This window comes from Martes martes, assembly GCF_963455335.1.
Source record: "Martes martes genome assembly, chromosome: 9".
Classification (NCBI taxonomy): Eukaryota; Metazoa; Chordata; class Mammalia; order Carnivora; family Mustelidae; genus Martes; species Martes martes.
This window is the reverse complement of record NC_137896.1, coordinates 43,800,265-43,819,020: the sequence shown is the minus strand read 5'-3', so window position 1 is coordinate 43,819,020 and position 18,756 is coordinate 43,800,265. Positions and strand designations below refer to the sequence as shown.

The 18,756-nt window shown below is 40.0% G+C and overlaps 1 protein-coding gene across 2 annotated transcripts in view; it reads left to right on the top strand.

Annotated features, from left to right (window-relative positions):
* Positions 1 to 18,756, top strand: part of RALGAPA2 (Ral GTPase activating protein catalytic subunit alpha 2) — a 317,564-nt gene that overhangs the window by 222,418 nt on the left and 76,390 nt on the right. For both annotated transcript variants that reach the window (XM_080812607.1, XM_080812608.1), the window contains one exon: positions 11,983 to 12,110. In XM_080812607.1, coding sequence (XP_080668733.1) covers positions 11,983 to 12,110 — 128 coding nt within the window. The remainder of the gene's footprint in view (positions 1 to 11,982; positions 12,111 to 18,756) is intronic.

The following is an 18,756-nucleotide window of genomic DNA, read 5'->3' as shown; positions in this document are numbered from 1 at the left end:
GTAATAACTGAAAGAACTGCACATCTAAGGCCTTATTTAAGAGTGACAACAGGGAGACAAAAACAGGAACATCCAAGGAGATTTTAGCCTTTCACATGATCATTGACAACTTAGACAGACAATAAGCACAGCTTAACTCCGAGAGAGACACACATAAAGCCTCACACTAAAGGCCTATTTACTTCAGTTCCTTTTACATGATATATGATATTCAGCTTTCAACAAAAAACTGCAAGGCATACTAAAAGTAAAAAAAAAAAAAAAAAAAAGCCAGTTTGAAGAGACAAAACAAACATCAGAATCAGACTCAGATTTGACAGATTTTGAAATTATCAGACCAGGAATTTAAAATAACTATGATTCGTATGTTAAGGGTTATAATAGAAAAAGTAGACAGCATGCAAGAAGAGGTGACTAATGTAGCAGAGAAATGCAAACTCCAAGAATTAAAAGTAAATGCTAGAAATAAAAAACACTGTAACAGAAATGAAGAATGCCTGTGATAGGCTAATCAATCAACTGGACAACTGAGGAAAGGAACTGTGAGCTTGAAGATAAGTCAGTAGAAACCTTGAAACTGAAATGCACAAGGAAAAAAGGATGAAAAAACCTGAACTGGGACGCCTGGGTGGCTCAGCCCGTCAAGTCTCTGCCTTTGGCTCAGGTCATGATCCCAGGGTCCTGGGATCAAGCCCCACATCAGGATCCTTGCTCAGCGATGACCCTGCTTCCCCCTCCCCCCACCCCTCCACTCGTGCTCTCTCTCGCTGTCTCTCTTTCTCTCTCAAATAAATAAATAAAATCTTTTAAAAAATAGCCTGAACAAAACATTTAAGACCCGTGAGACAATGGTAAAAGGTATACACCTAGTCCAAGAGGAAAAGAAAGGAATAGAAAAAATATTTGAAATTATAATTAAGTATGTAATGTATTTTAATATATAATTTTAATATACATAAGAATTTTTCAAATTAATGACAAATACCAAACTACAACTCCAGGAAGCATAGAAAATACCAAGTAGGATAGATACTAAAATACCTATACCTAGATATATCATATTCAAACTATGTGTTAGAAACTGAATGTTTGTGCCCCCGGCCCCAGAATTCATTTTTTGAAACCTACCCCTAGTGTGGTGGTATTTGGAGATAGGGCTTTGGGGACGTGATTAGGTCATCAGAGTAAAGCCCTTAGGAATGGAATTAGTTATAAAAGAGACCCTGGAGCACCTCTTACCACTTCCTCCATGTGAGGACATAGAGACAGCCGTCTATGAACCAGGAAGCAGGCTATCACCAGACACCAAATCTCCTGACATCTTAATCTTAGACTTTCCAGCCTCCAGGACTGTGAGAAATAAATTTCTGTTGTTACAAGCCACCCAGGGTATTACTTGTTATAGCAGCCCAAACAGACTCAAACATACCAAAAATCAAAAACAAAGGAAAAATCTTGTAAGAAACCAGAGTTTCTATATAACTATATAGAATATAAATATATATATATAAAATATATATATATTTATATATAACTGTAGAGCAAGGTAAGTATTAAAGTAGACTTCTCTTCAGAAATCATATAAGCAAGAAGCAAGTGGCCGAAAATAAAGTGTTGAGAAAAGGAAACCCACCAACATAGTATTCTGTATCCTTCAAAAGTGAAAAAATAAAGATTTTCTCAGACAAACAAAACTTGGAAAATTTGTGACCAGTAGACCTGCCTTGCAAGAAATGTTAAAATAAATTCATCAAAGAGAAGGAAAATTATATAAATCAGAAATATAGATCTACTTTTAAAAAGAAGTGCTTTAGATAGAAATAAATGTAGATAAATGAAATCTTTTATTTTTCTTATTCCTAATTGATCTAGCAGATAACAGTTTGTTCCAAATAATAATAGCAATCATGGGGCACCTGGGTGGCTCAGTGGGTTAAGCCTCTGCCTTCAGCTCGGGTCATGATCTCAGGGTCCTGGGATCAAGCCCAATATCAGGCTCTCTGCTCAGCAGAGAGTCTGCTTCCCCCCCTCTCTGCCTGCCTCTCTGCCTACTTGTGATCTCTCTCTGTCAAATAAGTAAATAAAATATTTAAAAAAAAATAATAGCAGTCATGTATTCAATGATTGGATGAGTAATGAATGACAGCAATGGTATGAGGACGGAAGGAAAGAATTGGCAATACTCTATTACGGGTACTTGTATTACCTGTGGAGCAGAATAGTGCTATTTGAACGAGGACTTGGAGTAGTTACAAATGTATATGTCAAACTCAAGAACAATCACCCAAAAAAAAGTTAAAAGAAAAAAAAGTTATCATGGAGATGCTAAGAAACAAAAAAACTGGAATTATATAAAAGGCTCAATTAAAATCAGAGAAGACAAGAGGAACCTGGGTGGTTCAGTCAGTTAAGTGTCCAGCTCTTGGTTTCGGCTCAGGTCATGATCCCAGGGTTGTGAGATCGAGCCCCACGTCGGGCTCTGTGCTGGGTGCACAGCCTGCTTAGGATTCTCTCTGTGAAGGCAGAAAAAGAATAGACAGTGACAAGAGGAACAAGTGAAATACGCTAACAGACCTGGTGGATAGTAATCGAACTATGTCAATCATCACCTTACATGTCAACAGTCTAAATATACCAGTTAAAAGAAAAAACTGTCAGTGGATTAAAAAAAAGCTCTATGTTGTCTACAAGGAACCTACTTTAAGTTATAAAGGCACAGATTAAAAGTGAAGGGATGGAAAAAGATATCCTACAGTAACACAGGTAAATAGAAAGCTGGACTAACTATCAATACCAGACAGAGCTGACTTCAGAACAAGGAAAATGATCAGGGATGAAGAGGGGCATTAATAGGTGGGCAGAGAAAGCTCCCCCAGGGAGTGATATTTACACTCTCCAGGAGGTGACCCCAAATGGAGCAGGAGAGGCAGCCTTCAAGGAGCATCAAGCAAAGAGGACAGCAAGAGCAAAGTCCTTACAGAGGGCATGAGCTTCATAAAAATGAGAAAAGGTGCCTACTGTGGCCAGAGTCGGGGAAGGGGGTCAAAGAGGAAGACTGGGGGAGCTGAGTGCTTCCATGTCCCCAGGTGAGCACTCTGACCTTGATAAGCTTAGAAAGGCAGACAGTCTAACCACATTTTTCTCTGTAAAATAAAGATAAAGCATCAGCCTCATGGAATTGTGGGAATTACATACTGGCCTGTGAGCACTGAGGTCAGAACCTGGCCTAGCAGAGGGAGATTAGTAACAGTAGCCACAGCTATGGGGCTCTTCATCAAAAATCAAATATTCCTGGGCTCTTCAACCCCTTGTTCTATGAGTCATTTGTTATTCTTTCTTAACACAGCCTCTTAATTAATTCCAAAATAGATCAATTAATTATGTATATTACTTTCATCTCAGTTATTAAGAATTGTAGACTCCAAAGCCATCAAAGGAGAATCCCTGATAGGCCCAGTTAATCCATCAGCCTACTTTAAAAGACATTCATGGAGATGCCATGATTGTTCCCTAAGGGGACTTTCTCCCTATTTGGAAATTCTTTTCCTGTGTCTACCCCAAGTTCTGCAAAATAAAGTGTAAGTGAGTTTTCACTTACTTTTCGAGGAACTAGCCCAAGTCCAATGAGTCATTTTTCCAGCTGGTCCCTCCTCAAAGAACATCACCTCGCTGGTGATCTTATGGAGCTGTGCATTCCCAGAGGACACTGCCATGCCTTCCCCTTTCCACATTTGTGCATAAGGAAGGTCAAAACAGATTATCTTTAAGGGCTCTTCTATCTCTGCTATCTACGATTCCAGGACCAGCTACCGTTTCTCCCTCTGGGAAGTTCACAATCCTATAGTGTGGACTTATGAACTGAAGGAGTATATTTGGACCCATAAAGTTAACCTTGAGATGTCAAAATTAGTGACAGATAAATCAGTTTAAAAATTGCATTGAAGTACAATAAATTTCCCACTGGAAAAAAAGAGAGCAGTTATAATATTTGCTGGAAAGACTGAGGAGTCCATAGACTGAAAATTTTGTTAAAATTTTTTAAAAATAAAATGTGTTAAATTCTAAGCACTCTCATGGGCTTCGTGCTTGCATAGGTCTTGTACAGATCAATTCTTCATGGAGAATCCCTTATGAAGGCAATTCTGGCTTTGGAAGAACGAGTCAAGCCTCTCCAGAGGAATGTCCTTGGTCAGGACAGGCTATTACATAGAAAGCCAGCTTTGGCCAGCTCAGTCCCCATGGCTGTTTTTTAGTCTTTTCATTTGCCTCTGAATGATAATGATGCTGCACACATTTCCCTAGATACCTGTGGCAGAGCTTTCCAGTCCTCCCAAGTATGTAGTCCAGCCTCCTATCCTGCTTTACCCCTTTTAGTGGCCCTGTCTCTGATTTCCCACCGTGATAAAAAGCTAGTCCCTCAGCATCTGTGTGCAGCCCTTTGCCTTGTTCCAGTCACTGTCTTTCTCTTTATTTACCTGTAATGCGTATAACACCAACTAATGCTTGGCTAGATTGCCACTTCAAGGAATACACTGTGAGAACACTGCTTTAGCAAAGAGAGCCAGTGCCACCTCACTGTTTCCTACTTGTTTTATACCATCTGCTTGGAGTGCCCCTTTCTTCCCACAGGTCTCTGCTGATATCCACAGTCATGCCCACCTCCAATACAAAGACTTCTGTGGCTTCTCTCCACTAGCAGAGGACTCTCTGCAGCTCCAGAACATTATATCTGTACCTGAACTAAAGCTTTTTTTTCTCTTCTTGCTCTCTTTTTTTTTTGGTCTTCTTGAATACATATTTTATCTCCCCTACAAACTGCTTATGTATAAGGGTTCTGACATATTTACCTCTGTATTCCTTTATAGCCTTTATCAGGGCTTTGATGAAAGCAGGCAAATATGTAACTATTAGACTGATAAAATCATGGGGTGCCTGGGTGGCTCAGTGGGTTAAGCATCTGCCTTCAGCTCACGTCATGATCTCAGGGTCCTGGGATCCAGCCCCACGTCGAGCTCTCTGCTCAGCAGGGAGCCTGCTTCTCCCTCTCTCTCTGCCTGCCACTCTGCCTACCTGTGATATCTCTCTCCATGAAATAAATAAATAAAATCTTAAAAAAAAAAAAAACTGATAAAATCTGAAATCTCTTCCATTTTGACCTAGAAAGATTCTACATAGACTTCAAAATTTTCAGGGAAAATTTTAGAGTCCCTTATCTATTTTCCCCCCAAATGATCCTCTGTTATTTAGAGAATGTATCTGTACAATATGAAGATTAAAATATATGGAAATAAATATTCTCTTTCTCAGAAGCATATCTTATATTTCTCTTAAAGTTTTTACCCTTATCTCAATATTGTATGGTTTTCCTACCTTGTCTCTCTTTAGGACAACAGTATTTGCAACCCACTTTAGGGATTAACATAGCATTTGAGTGTTTCAGCCACTCTGTAAGGAGAGTAGGGCATACCTCATCTTTCCTGGGCTCCAGATACATCCATGTACGTAACTGTAGTAAGTTACCACGGGGACTTGGTTTCTTGGCAGCCAAACCAAATCCAGAATTTGAATCTCAGCAGTCTCAACCTGTTTTAAGAGTAGAAAGTTGTTCCTTTTCACTTTCACCTCAGTATGTGGATGCTTATTCATGAAAGGCTGTTTACATGTGTGTGCTTCTCTGTACACATCCTGTGTACACTTTGTGGCCATACATATGGAGTCCAGCAGAAACTTGAATGCTGCATCTCTGTGCTGTCACCCACCTCTTGCTTGATAAAGGTAATGCCAAAAAGCTGAGTGCAGAAATCCTAGTCATATCTTTGCTATGAACACACGCCCCCAGTTTTTAAAAAGGGATGCATAACTGGCCAAACTGGGTAAGTCAAGCCACCTGTTCTCTGCATTTATTGCTTTCAGTGTGGCTTGGATCTCAGGAGACCTGTATGTGGCCATGTTCCGTTTCTGGAAGCTGAAGGTTATCCGTGAGGAACTTGAACAGAGCTCAGCTGTCATTACCTTGCTTTGGGGCATCCACATGTCTTGACTGAGTCCGTGAACGATTAATTCCCACAGATCAAGTGGAGATTTCAGCTAGCTTTCTGTGTCCCAAGGATTCTCCTCTGTGCTGGCTTCCACGGCTGGACGCCTCCTTGTGTTCGCTCACTAAGCAGTGTTGCAGCATGAACTTCAGTGCCATCCCCCCTCTGCAAAGAACTTTCTCTGCTTTCATGCTGTCTGGGCAAGAGTACTTGGATGTGACAGTGTCCTGGCCTGCACCCAGGCCTGATAAGGAAAAAACCGTTTGGGCTGCATTTCTAGGTTTGTGCTTCCTTCTCAGATGTGCTTCTTTTAGTGATGGGAACTCCACGTATGCCTCCTAACTTGCAGCTGGTGAGGAAATCTTACTAATCTCAGGCTCTGGTCATCATGCTAGGGGAGGCCGGTTATGAGTCGTCCAGGAACTTTAGTTTGTTGTGAACACACATGCTCAACAGGGATGAGATGCTGAGTTAAGGTTCTGATTATTAATTGTATTAGCCTTTCTCCTAAGAACCAACTTTTGGTCTTGGTTGTCTGTATGGTGTATTTGTTTCTATTTTATTAAAGCCTACTTTTGTCCTTACTATTTCTTCCCTTCTTGTTTCTTTTGAGTTTATTTTTCTTTTGGATTTTAAATATTTCTTGAGACGGAGGTGTGTCTCATAAAGTTGAGGCTTTTATTCCTTGCTAAAAAGAGCATTTAATCCCACATATTCCCTCTCAGTCTGCTTCAACATCTAACATCCACTCTTCTCATGACTATTTAACATATTTTTAAATAAGTATATTTTTTGACCGCTGAGTTATTTAGAAGTATCTTTCTTGATTTCTAATCTTAGAGATTTGTCCTAGTAATCCTTTTGTTGCGAATTTTTAACTTATGAGTTCTGTGGGCACAGAATTAAGATTGTGTGATTTTAACCCCTTGAAATTTTCAGAGACTTGCTTTATGACCTAGAATAGGGCTTAGCAAACTTTTTCTGTGAAGAACCAGGTAGTAAACCTTTTAGGCTTTGTGGCCCACACAGTGTCTGTCACAGCTACTCAGTTCTTTTCTGTGTGAAAACAGGTATAAACAGTATGTAAGTGAAGGTTTATGGCTCTGTTCCAGCAATGCTTTAGTTTTTGACTGATTTTGAATTTCATATAATTATTATATGTCACAAAATATTTTTATCAACCATTTAAAAAAGTAAAAACCATTCTCAGCTTACAAGCTATACAGAAAAGTCACCAGGCTTGGAATCAGGCCACATAGGCTCTACTTGTGGATCCTTGGCCTAGAATATGGTCATTATTTTTTTAAGATTTTGTTTGTTTATTTATTTATTTATTTATGAGAGAGAGACAGAGTGAGAGGGAGCATGAGAGGGGAGGTCAGAGGGAGAAGCAGACTGCCCATGGATCTGGGAGCCTGATGCGGGACTCAATCCCAGAACTCCGGGATCATGACCTGAGCCAAAGGCAGTCACTTAACCAACTGAGCCACCCAGTTGCCCCAAATATGGTCAATTTTTAAAAAATATTCCAGGCATGCTTGAAAAGAATGTGTCTTCTACAATTGTTGGGTGAAATATTTTGTATGTATCCATTAGGATGAGTTTTTTGTGTTTTTCAAACCTTTTATATTCTTAATTTTTTGAAAAAAATGTTTTTAATATAACATTAATCAAGAAAAGGGCACAAATTTAAGTGTACAGCTTGATGATGTTTTCAAAGCGAATGATTTAATGCTTCCCAGATGTAAACATAGGATATTGAGAGCTGCCAGAAATCTCTTTACACTCCCTCCCAATCACTAACCCCCACCAAAAGGTGGTCACTGTTCTGATGTCTGTCACTGTTGATTAGTTTTACCTGCTTTTGAACTTTCTGTGACTGGAACTACATGGTGTGAACTTCTTTGTGTTTGTTTCCTTCACTCAGCATAACATTTGGGTCATTCCCATGATGTTACATGTAGTTGTGGTTTGTTCATTTCATTACTGTGGAATTTTCTGTTGGTTACATGTACCACAAATTGTTTCATTCATTCTCCTATTGATGGACATTGAGGATATGTCCGGTTTGGTTAATATGTGTGCCTTGCCTTTTTGCTTTCATTATGAGCAGAACGTTTTACATTTTTATTAAGTCCAATTAATTTTGTTTCTTTTATGACTCTTGCCTTTTATACCCTAAGAAACCCTTCCCTGACCCCAAATTATGAAGATTTTCTCATATGTTTTCTTCTGGAAACCTTGTGGTTTTAGGTTTACTATTTTTTTAAGGTTTTTTAGGTTTAAGATTTCATTTATTTATTTGACACAGAGAGAGAAAGAGAGAGAGGGCACAAGAAGGGGGAGTGGCAGGCAGAAGGGAGAGGGAGAAGTAGACTCCCCGTGGAGCAGGGAGTCTGATGTGGGACTCTGTCTCAGAACCTTGGGATCATGACCTGAGCCTAAGGCACGTGCTTAACCAACTGAGCCACCCCAGCGCCCCTTAGCTTCACTATTTTGATCTATAATCCACCTAAATTTTTTGTGTGTGGTATGAGATAGAGGCCAAGGTTCACTTTTAAAAATGGCTATCTGCTTGTTTCAGAGCCTTTTTTGAAACAGACTTTCCTTTCCCTATCAAATTGATATGCTGCTTTATTGCAAATCACCTGGATCTATTCTTGGACCCTATGCTCTGTTCTGTTGATATATTTGTCTGTCCTGGTACCAACATTATGATATATTAATTACTGCAGTTTTATAGTATCCCTTGAAATTAAGTAATATAAATCTTATTGCCTTGGCTAACTTAAGTTTTTTCATTTTAATATAAATTTAGAATGAGCTTATCTATATCTATAAAAACAGCTTGGTAGAATTTTTATTTGGTTTGTGCTGAATCTGTTGTTCCATTTCAGCAGACTTGATATCTTAACAGTATGGAAACTTCCTATCCATGAACATTGTACATCTTTCCATTTCTTAGGTTGTCTGTAATTTACCTCAGTCATGTTTGGTTGTGTGTGTGTGTGTATCCTTTGTCAAATTTATTCTTAGGCACTTGATGTTTTTGATGCTATTATGAACAGTATTTGTAAATGTCATTTTCCAGTTGGTGGTGGCTAACATTCAGAAGTGTAATTGATTTGGAGTGTATATTGTATCCTGTGACCTTTCAAAATCCAGTTCTAGTTAAATTCCTTTGGATTTCTCATGTACATAATGTTATCTGTAAATAAAAATAACTTGTTTCTAATCTTTATGTTCCTCTATTTTTACTTCCTTTCTTTTATTTTCTTTATTGTAATGATTAGGATATTTTGAATAGAAAGGGTGACATAGACATCCTTGCCTTTTCATATCTTAGGTGGGAAACATTTATTATTTCACCATTAATTATGTTACAATTTTTTTTTCCTTAAAGAGTTCATCAAATTGAGGAAGTTCTCTTCTATTCCCAGTTTGCTGGGAATTTTTTTTAATCATGAATGAGAGTGGAATTTTATGTGTGCTTTTTCTATATCTATCAAGAAGGCCATATGGTTTTTCTTCTTTATTTTATTAATGTAATAAATTGTACTAGTGGATTTATGATTGTTAGACCAACCTTGGTTTTTTATGCAAAATATGATTTGATCAAGATACAGTGTCTTTTAAATATATTGCTGCATTTAATTTGCCAAAAATTTGTAAGAGATTTTTACATCTTTGTTGAGGGATGTTAGTTCATAGATCTCTTATCCCAGCTCCTCACATCCACTCCTTTGAGCAGAGTCAGTCTTCTGTTTACCATTGTATCTCCAGCCCCTCTCCCAGTGCCAACCACAGAAGAGATATTCCACAAATAAATAGCCTTTGACACAAATTAAAAGACCTTGCTAGAGACCTGCATTTATTAAATAATTTAAATTATTTAAAATAACAATAATTTCACCCATTAAGCCAGTATTTGCTTTCCATCTGTGTGCCAGGTACAGTGGAGGTTTCTCTCCACCATCTCATTGGGAGTTTCTCTCCACCATCTCCAGCAACTCCTCCTTAGTCTTCTTTGCTAATTCTTCCTCATGTCTCCAACCTCTATAAAGATTGGAGGGGCACAAGATTAGTCCTTGAAACCTCTTTTCTTACTCATCTGATCATCCAGTCTCATGGCTGTAAACACCATCTGTAAGTAACTCTTATGAATCTCCAACAGGAGCGTCTCCCTTGACTTCCAGCCTGATCTGTCACCTGATTTGCCACCCCCATAATATCAACACCGATATCTAATAGGCATCTCACACTTAGCATATTTAAAATTGAACTAGTGACCCTCCCTTTTAGTCTTCACTTCAGGAAAATGTGGCTCCAAACTTCCAGTTGCTGGGCATAAACCATGGCATCAACCTTAATGCCTCTTTTTCTCAGTCACTTCATTAGTAATCCTCAGAAAATCCTGTCTGCCTTCAGACTATATCCAGAAACCTACCAAGTCTCACCACTTCTGCCACCATTCTGATCCAAGCCATCGTCATCTCTTGCCTCGATCATTCACCAACTCCCTAACTGGTTTCCATAATGCTTGCTTTTTGCAATTTTCCCAACACAACAGCCAGAACTTACCTTTGAAATGTAGGTAAGATCAGAACTCCCACTTCCCTAAACCCTCCAGAAGGCTTTTATCTTGCTCAGAGCAGAAATCCAGAATCCTTTAAGGCCCTTCTTATTAGCTTTCCCAACTTTATTGCCTTCTGTTCTTTTTCTTGCTCACTGAGCTCCAGCCTCTCTGGCTTGCTTGCTGTTTCCTAACCATAGCAGTTACACTCCCACCACAGGGCTAGGTATTTGCTGTTCCTTGGCCTGGAATGCTCTTCCATCAGATGTCCTCATAATATGAGGTTCATTCCCTCATTCCTGTCAAGCTTTTACTGAAATGTTATCTTCTCTTTGAAGCCCTCTCTGGCCATATGTTCTGAAATTGGAGGACTTCTCCCCTCAGAAAGAGTCCTATTGCTCTTCCTTGCTTTTATTTTTCACCTTAGTGCTTTTCTACCTAATATATATTTTATGTATTTATAGTGTTTATTCTCTCACACCTCCAATAAATTGTAAGGTCAATGAAATACGGAATTTCATTATTCGCTGTTGTGTCCCCAGTGACTAGAACAATGTCTTTCACATAATAAATATTTTTGAATAAATGAATAAACAAGTGAGAGAGTGAATAAATACAAGGGTTACAAGGCAGACCTAGTCCTTGACCTCATGGAGCTGACATTCTCCATATTAATAAATGGAGTCAATGAATTTCTAATGGAGAAAAAAAAAAAAAAGAGTGAGAGTGAGAAAGGACAGGCACCAGAACTTTGTGGCTTGCCCCGGTAGTAAAAGTGGGTCCAGTGAAGGAAAGCCAAGCCTCTAAAAAGGAAGTAGAAAGAAATGAGGATAACGCAGTTATCTTAGAAGCAGAGGAAGGAAGATTCAAGAATGAGTACTATAAGTAGGATCTTATAGCTGTTAACATGGTAGTCATCATCTCCTTTAAGAGGCAGTACACATCAGGATCCATGCAGAAACATTGCCAATTCCAAACTGGTTTTAGGAGGATGCAAGGCTAGGAGGATGCAAGACTAGGAGGTGCACAGTAAGACACGGCTGTATATTGTGCATAATCCACACAATGTAGGCACCTAGAAAGAATAAGCTATTTCTGTAAATGGTAACACAAGGGAAATAAAGAATAACCTAGTGATAATTGTCATGAGAAGTTTTGCTGAAGAGTTCAAAGTAGAGGAGTATTGTGGAGCAGACCTATGTTGCTTGATTTGAAAGCCCCCGACCCGTACCCTGCTAAGGTTAGCATCACTTCTGTGGGTGACAGTCTGGATGGTCATGACAGGTCTGACACATCAACCAGTTGTTCTCCTATCTTTGGTTTGACTTTTACTGGTATTGGAAAAGTAAGTGTCCTTCTGATTTGAATCAACAGGTTCCGTTTTTTGGGCCTCTGTTTGATGGAGCCATAGTGAGTGGAAAGCTGCTGCCAAGCCTTATATGTGCCACATGCATCAATGCCAGCAGGGCCGTGAAGTGCCTCATCCCACTCTACCAGAGCTTGTATCTTTTTGCTTTGAGCATGTAAGCTATTAACCATGCCAGAATCCTGATTTCCAGCAGTTTGTCACAAGAGGTGAGTATTCACTGGGTTGAAGAGGGAAGAGAAAATGTTTTTTCGGTGTGTGTTGAAAATAACATCGTGATCTTTATATCATCTGTTAATTTATATTAAATATAATAATATTGTGCTTCACCAAACTCCAAAAGACTTAATTTTCATACTGTAGCCAAATAAGTCTGTGCTGAGATGGTCTGTGACCATCAAGAGAGGCTCATCCCTTCTCGGTGTTTTGCCTGCCTATCCCTTTGGGTTGCAGTCTGTTGTGTATAGAAGGTGGGATGCAGTCTTTTGTGTATAGAAGGTGGGTTGCAGTCTGTTGTGTATAGAAGGTGGGATGCTGAGGAAACTGTAGTGGGGTCACCCAGAGTGCCTACCCAAAACCAGCAGCAAACGAAATGATTCTAATCAATCAAAGAATGGGACAAGTGCCACCTGAAGTTCAAATGGCCTCCTAGGAGGTCAGAGAAGGGGTCAATTGCATCTGGTTGTGGGGACAGGGAAAGGCATCCTCAGTGAAGTTGCACTGGAACTTGTCAGTGAGAATGGCTACAAGTCTTTTTGTAATTTTTCCCAAATCTTCACCAACTCTTGATCCTCTCTGTAAACCAGAAGAAATTTCACTTTTGTAATTTTTTTCTCAGACGTCAGTTGGCACACTTTAATCTTTAAGTCCAGGCACAATGTCTTGACTATAAGAAAAAGAAATTAAGGTGACTTCATAGAATTACTACAAAAGGCATCTGACCTCCTAGTAAAACTTGGAATCTCTTTGTTTCTAATTAGTAATCGATAATGAGTATAAACATGTTGTGTTCAACCTCTCTCTATACTTCTTCCACTCCAACCATAGGGGATGTGTTGCTGAAGGGTGGGGGTGAGGGTAGGTGAGAAATCTCATGTGTGAATAGATACAGTTCATGAAAAATACCTTTCATTAAAATCCTGGTCACTGCATTGACTGATATTCTGTCTTTAGATTAAAAAAATACATATGCCATGTGGCAACTTGGAATTATCATAGAAATTAGTAGTAGAAAAGAGCTATTAGGTCCCATCTGGTCCCTCCCTGGGGGCCAGGGCAGCATTATTCCCTTCTGCGTGCTCCCTCGCGCTTTGTCCAGGCCGGTGGTGCATGTTTGGGAGATGGCATTCTTCGAAGTGATATCCGCAGCACTCTAGACTTACTCTTAGAGCTGGTGTCAATTCAGCCTTCAGCATGGGGGTTTTATTTCACAAATGCTTGAAAGAGGTTCTTGGCAGAAATGAGAAAGACCTATTCAGCAGTTGGCTTGTCAGTTTGCATGTCAACGAGGATGAACTGGACACTCATCAGTCAAGTATGTTGGACCAAGGCAAGGAAAAATCATCTGCAAATGAGAGAATTCTGCCTCCTAGAAGTCCATTGTGATTTCTGTCACGTCACCTTCCCCACTTATCAAACTTCTCATTACAAAGGACATGCTTTGTTATTTTGTTCGACACTGCTTTCTCAAATAAGAATGAATATAGCACCAGAATAATCAGGTTCAGGGAAAACAATATTGTTACAAGGTCAAAGGATAAGATTCAGCATCACTTGAAAACTTTTCGACAAACCACATTGGACTGATGTGTATGCCAGCCAGGGCTACTGATACTAATGTGGGTGAGTAAATACTGTATTCTCCGGGGACTCATGAAGTAACCAGGTTGACATCTCAGAGTTCAACTTGGTGTAGAAATTAAGAAAGGGAAAGTAACAAAACCTATCATGTCGATATTTAAGTATTTTTCTTTTATCTTATACCTTGAGAAGATTCAGTGCATGCTGTTCAAATAAATTACTTAAAAGGAGAAATAAAATACTATCTATAATTTTTATAAAGATGTAATCAATAGGGAAAACTTTGCAATCACTAAACTACTCTATTATTTAATTTCTACCTGCAAAAGTGCTCATATAGGCCAGAAACCAGAAGTATAATAAGAAGAAAAGTAGGGCAAAAAAAGAAAAAGGAAGAGTGGGGTTTTTTGTTTTTTGTTTTTTGTTTTTAATTTTTGTTCTTTAGAACATTACTAATTACTAATTTGTACACTTTTTAAATAATTGTGTAACAGCTGATATCTGGAATTTGCTGCTTCATTGAGATAAGCCTTAGATCTGAATTTTGAAAAACACCGAATAACCTAACACATCCTAATCACAGGTGTCTCCTTGCATTCTCATTTAGCAAACAAACAGTGTGGACTGAGCACCAGGAGCTTGGGATACACAAGGGAGCAAGGCAAACAGGGTTTTTGCCCTATACTTAAGAGAAGATACACAAATGAATAATGTTGTATAAAGCAACTAAATAGAGGGTGTGGGTAAAACAGGGCCAGAAAAGAGGCCCTCTGCAGAGAAAGCAAGTAGGCTGAGGTTGGAGGGATGACAGGGAAGCTGTCCCCAGGGAGTTGGGACGGCATTCCAGGCTGCAGGCACCATAGCAAGCACAGGAGTCCGAGTGTCCTCAAGTGGGAAAGTTGGGCTTTTTAGCATTTGATGTGTGGTCAGGCCCATCAGGGTACAGACAGACACAAGACCAAGCTTCCAGCAGAAGTGGTTTTCTGGGTGATTCCTGAGGAAGCCAAGCTTCCCCAATCCTGTCACCTCATGGCCCACCTTGAAAGTTCTAAAATTAGCCCAGCACCAAGGCTGCTTGATGCCAGGGGCAACTATCTCAAGCCTCTGTAGGTCCCCCCAAGGGCTAAGAAGATCAGTAATACTTTGGACACACCTAAAACCAGGGCTAGGACCAAGGGGTCCCAGAAGAGAGTGAAAATATGGGGCCCCTTGTTCAAAAAGCAAGGAAAGTGCCTTTAAACATGCTACAGTATGAAGCTTTTTCCATTCTTTTGTGCTTTTTCTCTCAACTTATCATGGTGTTTTTTATTTGCTTATTACTGTTACTTTAAGTCAAGAAATACTATAAATTTAGGTTATTAGCATTAGTTTTATCAGTCCTTATGTTGTTTGATAGACAAATATAAAAGCATTTAACTCATATATGGAATCACCACAATGACACAGCTCATATTTTGTAACTCATACATGGATATATTCTGTTCTTAACAGTGAAAACACCACACAAACTAACTTACCTATTTTTATCTTATTCTTCGTACATACATATTGTACCAGCACTCTTACTTCAGTTTACTGATGAGTAAGAAAGGACTGACAGGAAAAGGAACTGTGAGTCCCCTGTTTTTCCCTCTCCTCCTCTGTCATCATTTTCAGAGTGAGTTGTTGGCTAACACAGGGAAGTAACACAAGTAAGGATATATAGGATTTCTTGGTTATTCTTGTTTCTTAGGACAACGCTGCTTTCTTTCTGTGCTCAAAGCAAGTTCTGGTTCAGGTGGAGAGTATGGCCTCTCAAGATAGTCTGCTTCCCCACCTACTCAATCTTCCCCGTGTGCTCTCTCTGAGTCTCTCTGACCTTCCAGGCATTGTGGCTCTACCATAGTCCTGTTCCTGGGGCTCTGCTTAAGACTTATATAAAAGGAATCAGCAGAGCACATGTTATGTACATTTCCTCTATGCATGCTCCATTGTCTCATCAGACTTCAAGTGCAAGACACAAGATCAAAGATAAAATTATTAAGAACTTCAAGAGAGCAACAGCAGAGTATTATACCAAGCAGGGCCCATTGCGAGCACTGTGCAGCTGCTCAGGTCACATGTCCATGAAGCCCTCCCTGGAACCCATTCCAAACCCTCCCTCTACCCCCAGTACGAGCTTTCCCCCATGAAATTTATTAGATTTCTTTCCTTTCCTAAAGCCTGACAGTATACCCCTGGCAACATTTTATTGGCATATGAACCAAGACCTAGTAAGGAATGAAGCAGCTTCCGTACGTGGCCCTAGAAGACACAATTCATATAAGAGACCACATTTCTGAGAAAGCATTGCTATTACCTGTTGCCCTGAGATATTAGGTATAGTAACGAATGCTGACAAAGAATGGGAAATTTATTTGTCAACACCAGTCATTATATGGGCAACCTTGTGTCCCCATTTTCTTTCTAATATTTGAGGTCACGTTGTTAAATAGAACATTGCCAAACTGTTCATGGCATCCAAATGTCACTCAGGTATCAGAATGACTATTGTATGAACAAAGGACACATTGTTTAGTTCAAACCTTCTTTCAGTCCTTTAGAGAGGAAGTACTTGTTTTTTTGTATTGACCATAGATAGCCAACCATTGAGCCTGATGACAAATGAAGAAAAGAGCCAAAGGAGTTAGTTTGCATCTCTTGTGCCCTCCCCACCTAATGACCAACACTTCAGTGCCCTAAAATAGTGTCAGTTGCAATTCAGTATTTAACTAGGAATAAAAATGTGAGCAGTAAACATATCAAGTTTGTTCGGTAATGTTCAAGAAAATACGACACTTCTTATGAAACAGAGGAGTGGGCACATTGTTAGAATGGATTTGCTTCTCTGCAATCTTTTTGAGCAGTAAATCCAGCTTAGAATCAATATCAATGGAGTTCTTGTTTGGGGTACCCTTGGCTAAATGATCAAACAGTTGGAACTCCGTGGTGAAGGCTCACAGAAGACTGAAGAATATACCATTGTCATACATGATCAAAAAAAAAAAAAGTGAACACAGTAGGGATGTGTTTGGAAAGCATCCTCAGTAACAGTTCAGTCCAGCCCCTTTGTCCTTCCTGGGTTTTCTGGTAACTTCCTCAGCAGGCTAAATCAAATCTGTCAAGTGGAGCCCTTGTCCCGTGGCCGCTGCTCTTCTGAGTGACGAGAGCCAACTCACCTGCCATCTGCTTTTTCTATCCCTCGTGGGCAATCAGGGGGCCAGTCCCGTGCCTAGAGTGTTGTAAATGGGAAGCTTGCCACATGTTATGTTTACAGTTCTCAAGCCAACTAAAGATTCCAAAATCAAACCATGCTCGGCTAGTGGAAGTTCCCCAGATCATCAGAACCAGGGCTCTCTCATTCTCCTCCTCAGCTAACTTATTTCAGGAAAGAGATTGCCACATGATGTGCAGCGCGCTTGTTAGGAGGAGCTCACCCTGAATCAAACAGATGGTGGCTTTTTAAAATCAACGTCCACTTCAATAGAACAATAGCCACAGTGGCATTTGCCATCTCTCCTCTCTGGAACTATCAGCATTTGATGGAGAGAACTGGGCTGCCTAAGGAAAACTAATTTTGTACCTCTTCCTTAAGTGAAATTTAGTTTCATTTTCAATTAATGGATATAGTTGATAATACTCTAGCTTCTTCCTTAGACTCTTGACTTCCTAATACCATTGCTAAGTTCTGGTCTCAATTTATACACCTTCAGAAGTGGCTTCTCTCCCTAAAGCTGTAACAATTCTGTTTCTAACTTTTCTGGTAGGATCTTTGGTTCATTTTCCTGGGAAGATCTTTAATTTTCTCCATTTGGTTCTATACGCTCAAGAAAAGTATATGAAAAGGAGTCAGACAGTGCCATCTAGTTTATTTTGCCATGCAGAACGAGTATAAATTTGTCAACATTTACTGTATCCCTGCCTTGTGCTAGGCACCATCCTATCCCCTGGGAGTGGAAATATGAATAAGATATTCCAAGTGATGGGACAGTGTTTGCTATTTTGCTCTAAAAATGCACGTCACATCTGAGAACCACAGAAGCTTCCACATGGCAGAGAGGACGCATACACACACACACACACACACACACACACACACACACACGGTGGGGATGGAGGTGATGGAGGCATTAAAGAGGCAATGGGAGGAGTTCTGAGAGAAGGGGAGGGCCTGATCTAAGGCATTGAATGTGAATGGCAGGGGGATGGATTGGATCCCTGTATAAAACTGGTAGACTAATTCAGCATGGGGCCTGCTAGATTTGCTGGGGTATGGAGGATTGTGAGAAGACAGTCAGGGACAGACCTTGCCGGAGCATCATGTTTGAGGAGTAGGCTTAGGAGGAGGAGGTGGAGGTAGCGAGGGAGGCAGAGGAAAAGGAGAGAACAGTGTCACAGAAAAGCGAGGAGCAGAAAAATGAAGGGTTACCTTCAGCAGAGTGGTCAAGTAGGACACACCTTCCTGAAGGGTCTTATCCATAGCTGATTCTAGCAGTCCCATGTCTTCATCCAAAGCATTGAGTATGATAGGAGCTAGAACTGAATTACCTCAAGGAAAGAAGCAAATGTATGAGATAATAACAGCTCCGAGAAAAAGTTGACACTCCTGGGTGGAATGGAAGTGCTTGAGAATGGGAAAAGCATGGGAGGTGGCCAGAATTAAGAGCCGCCACCAGAATGGAGTCATGCCCCAGATGGGAGGGCATGGATGTGCTTTCCCAAGCCACACTTCTAAACAGGCCCAAAGGCAAAATGTCACTGTGACAGGGATTTGCACCACCCGGTATCAGCTCCACCATACATTCTACTAAAGGCAACAAGTGTACGAGAAATTTTGGGTAGGCGAACAATATCCTCTTCTCAGAAGACAGAGGAAGGAAAGGAAGGAAACTCTTGTTTTAGATCTATTCCTTAGCAGTTTGAAAGATGAGATTTGTGACTTTGAATGTTGCAGAAGGTGATGA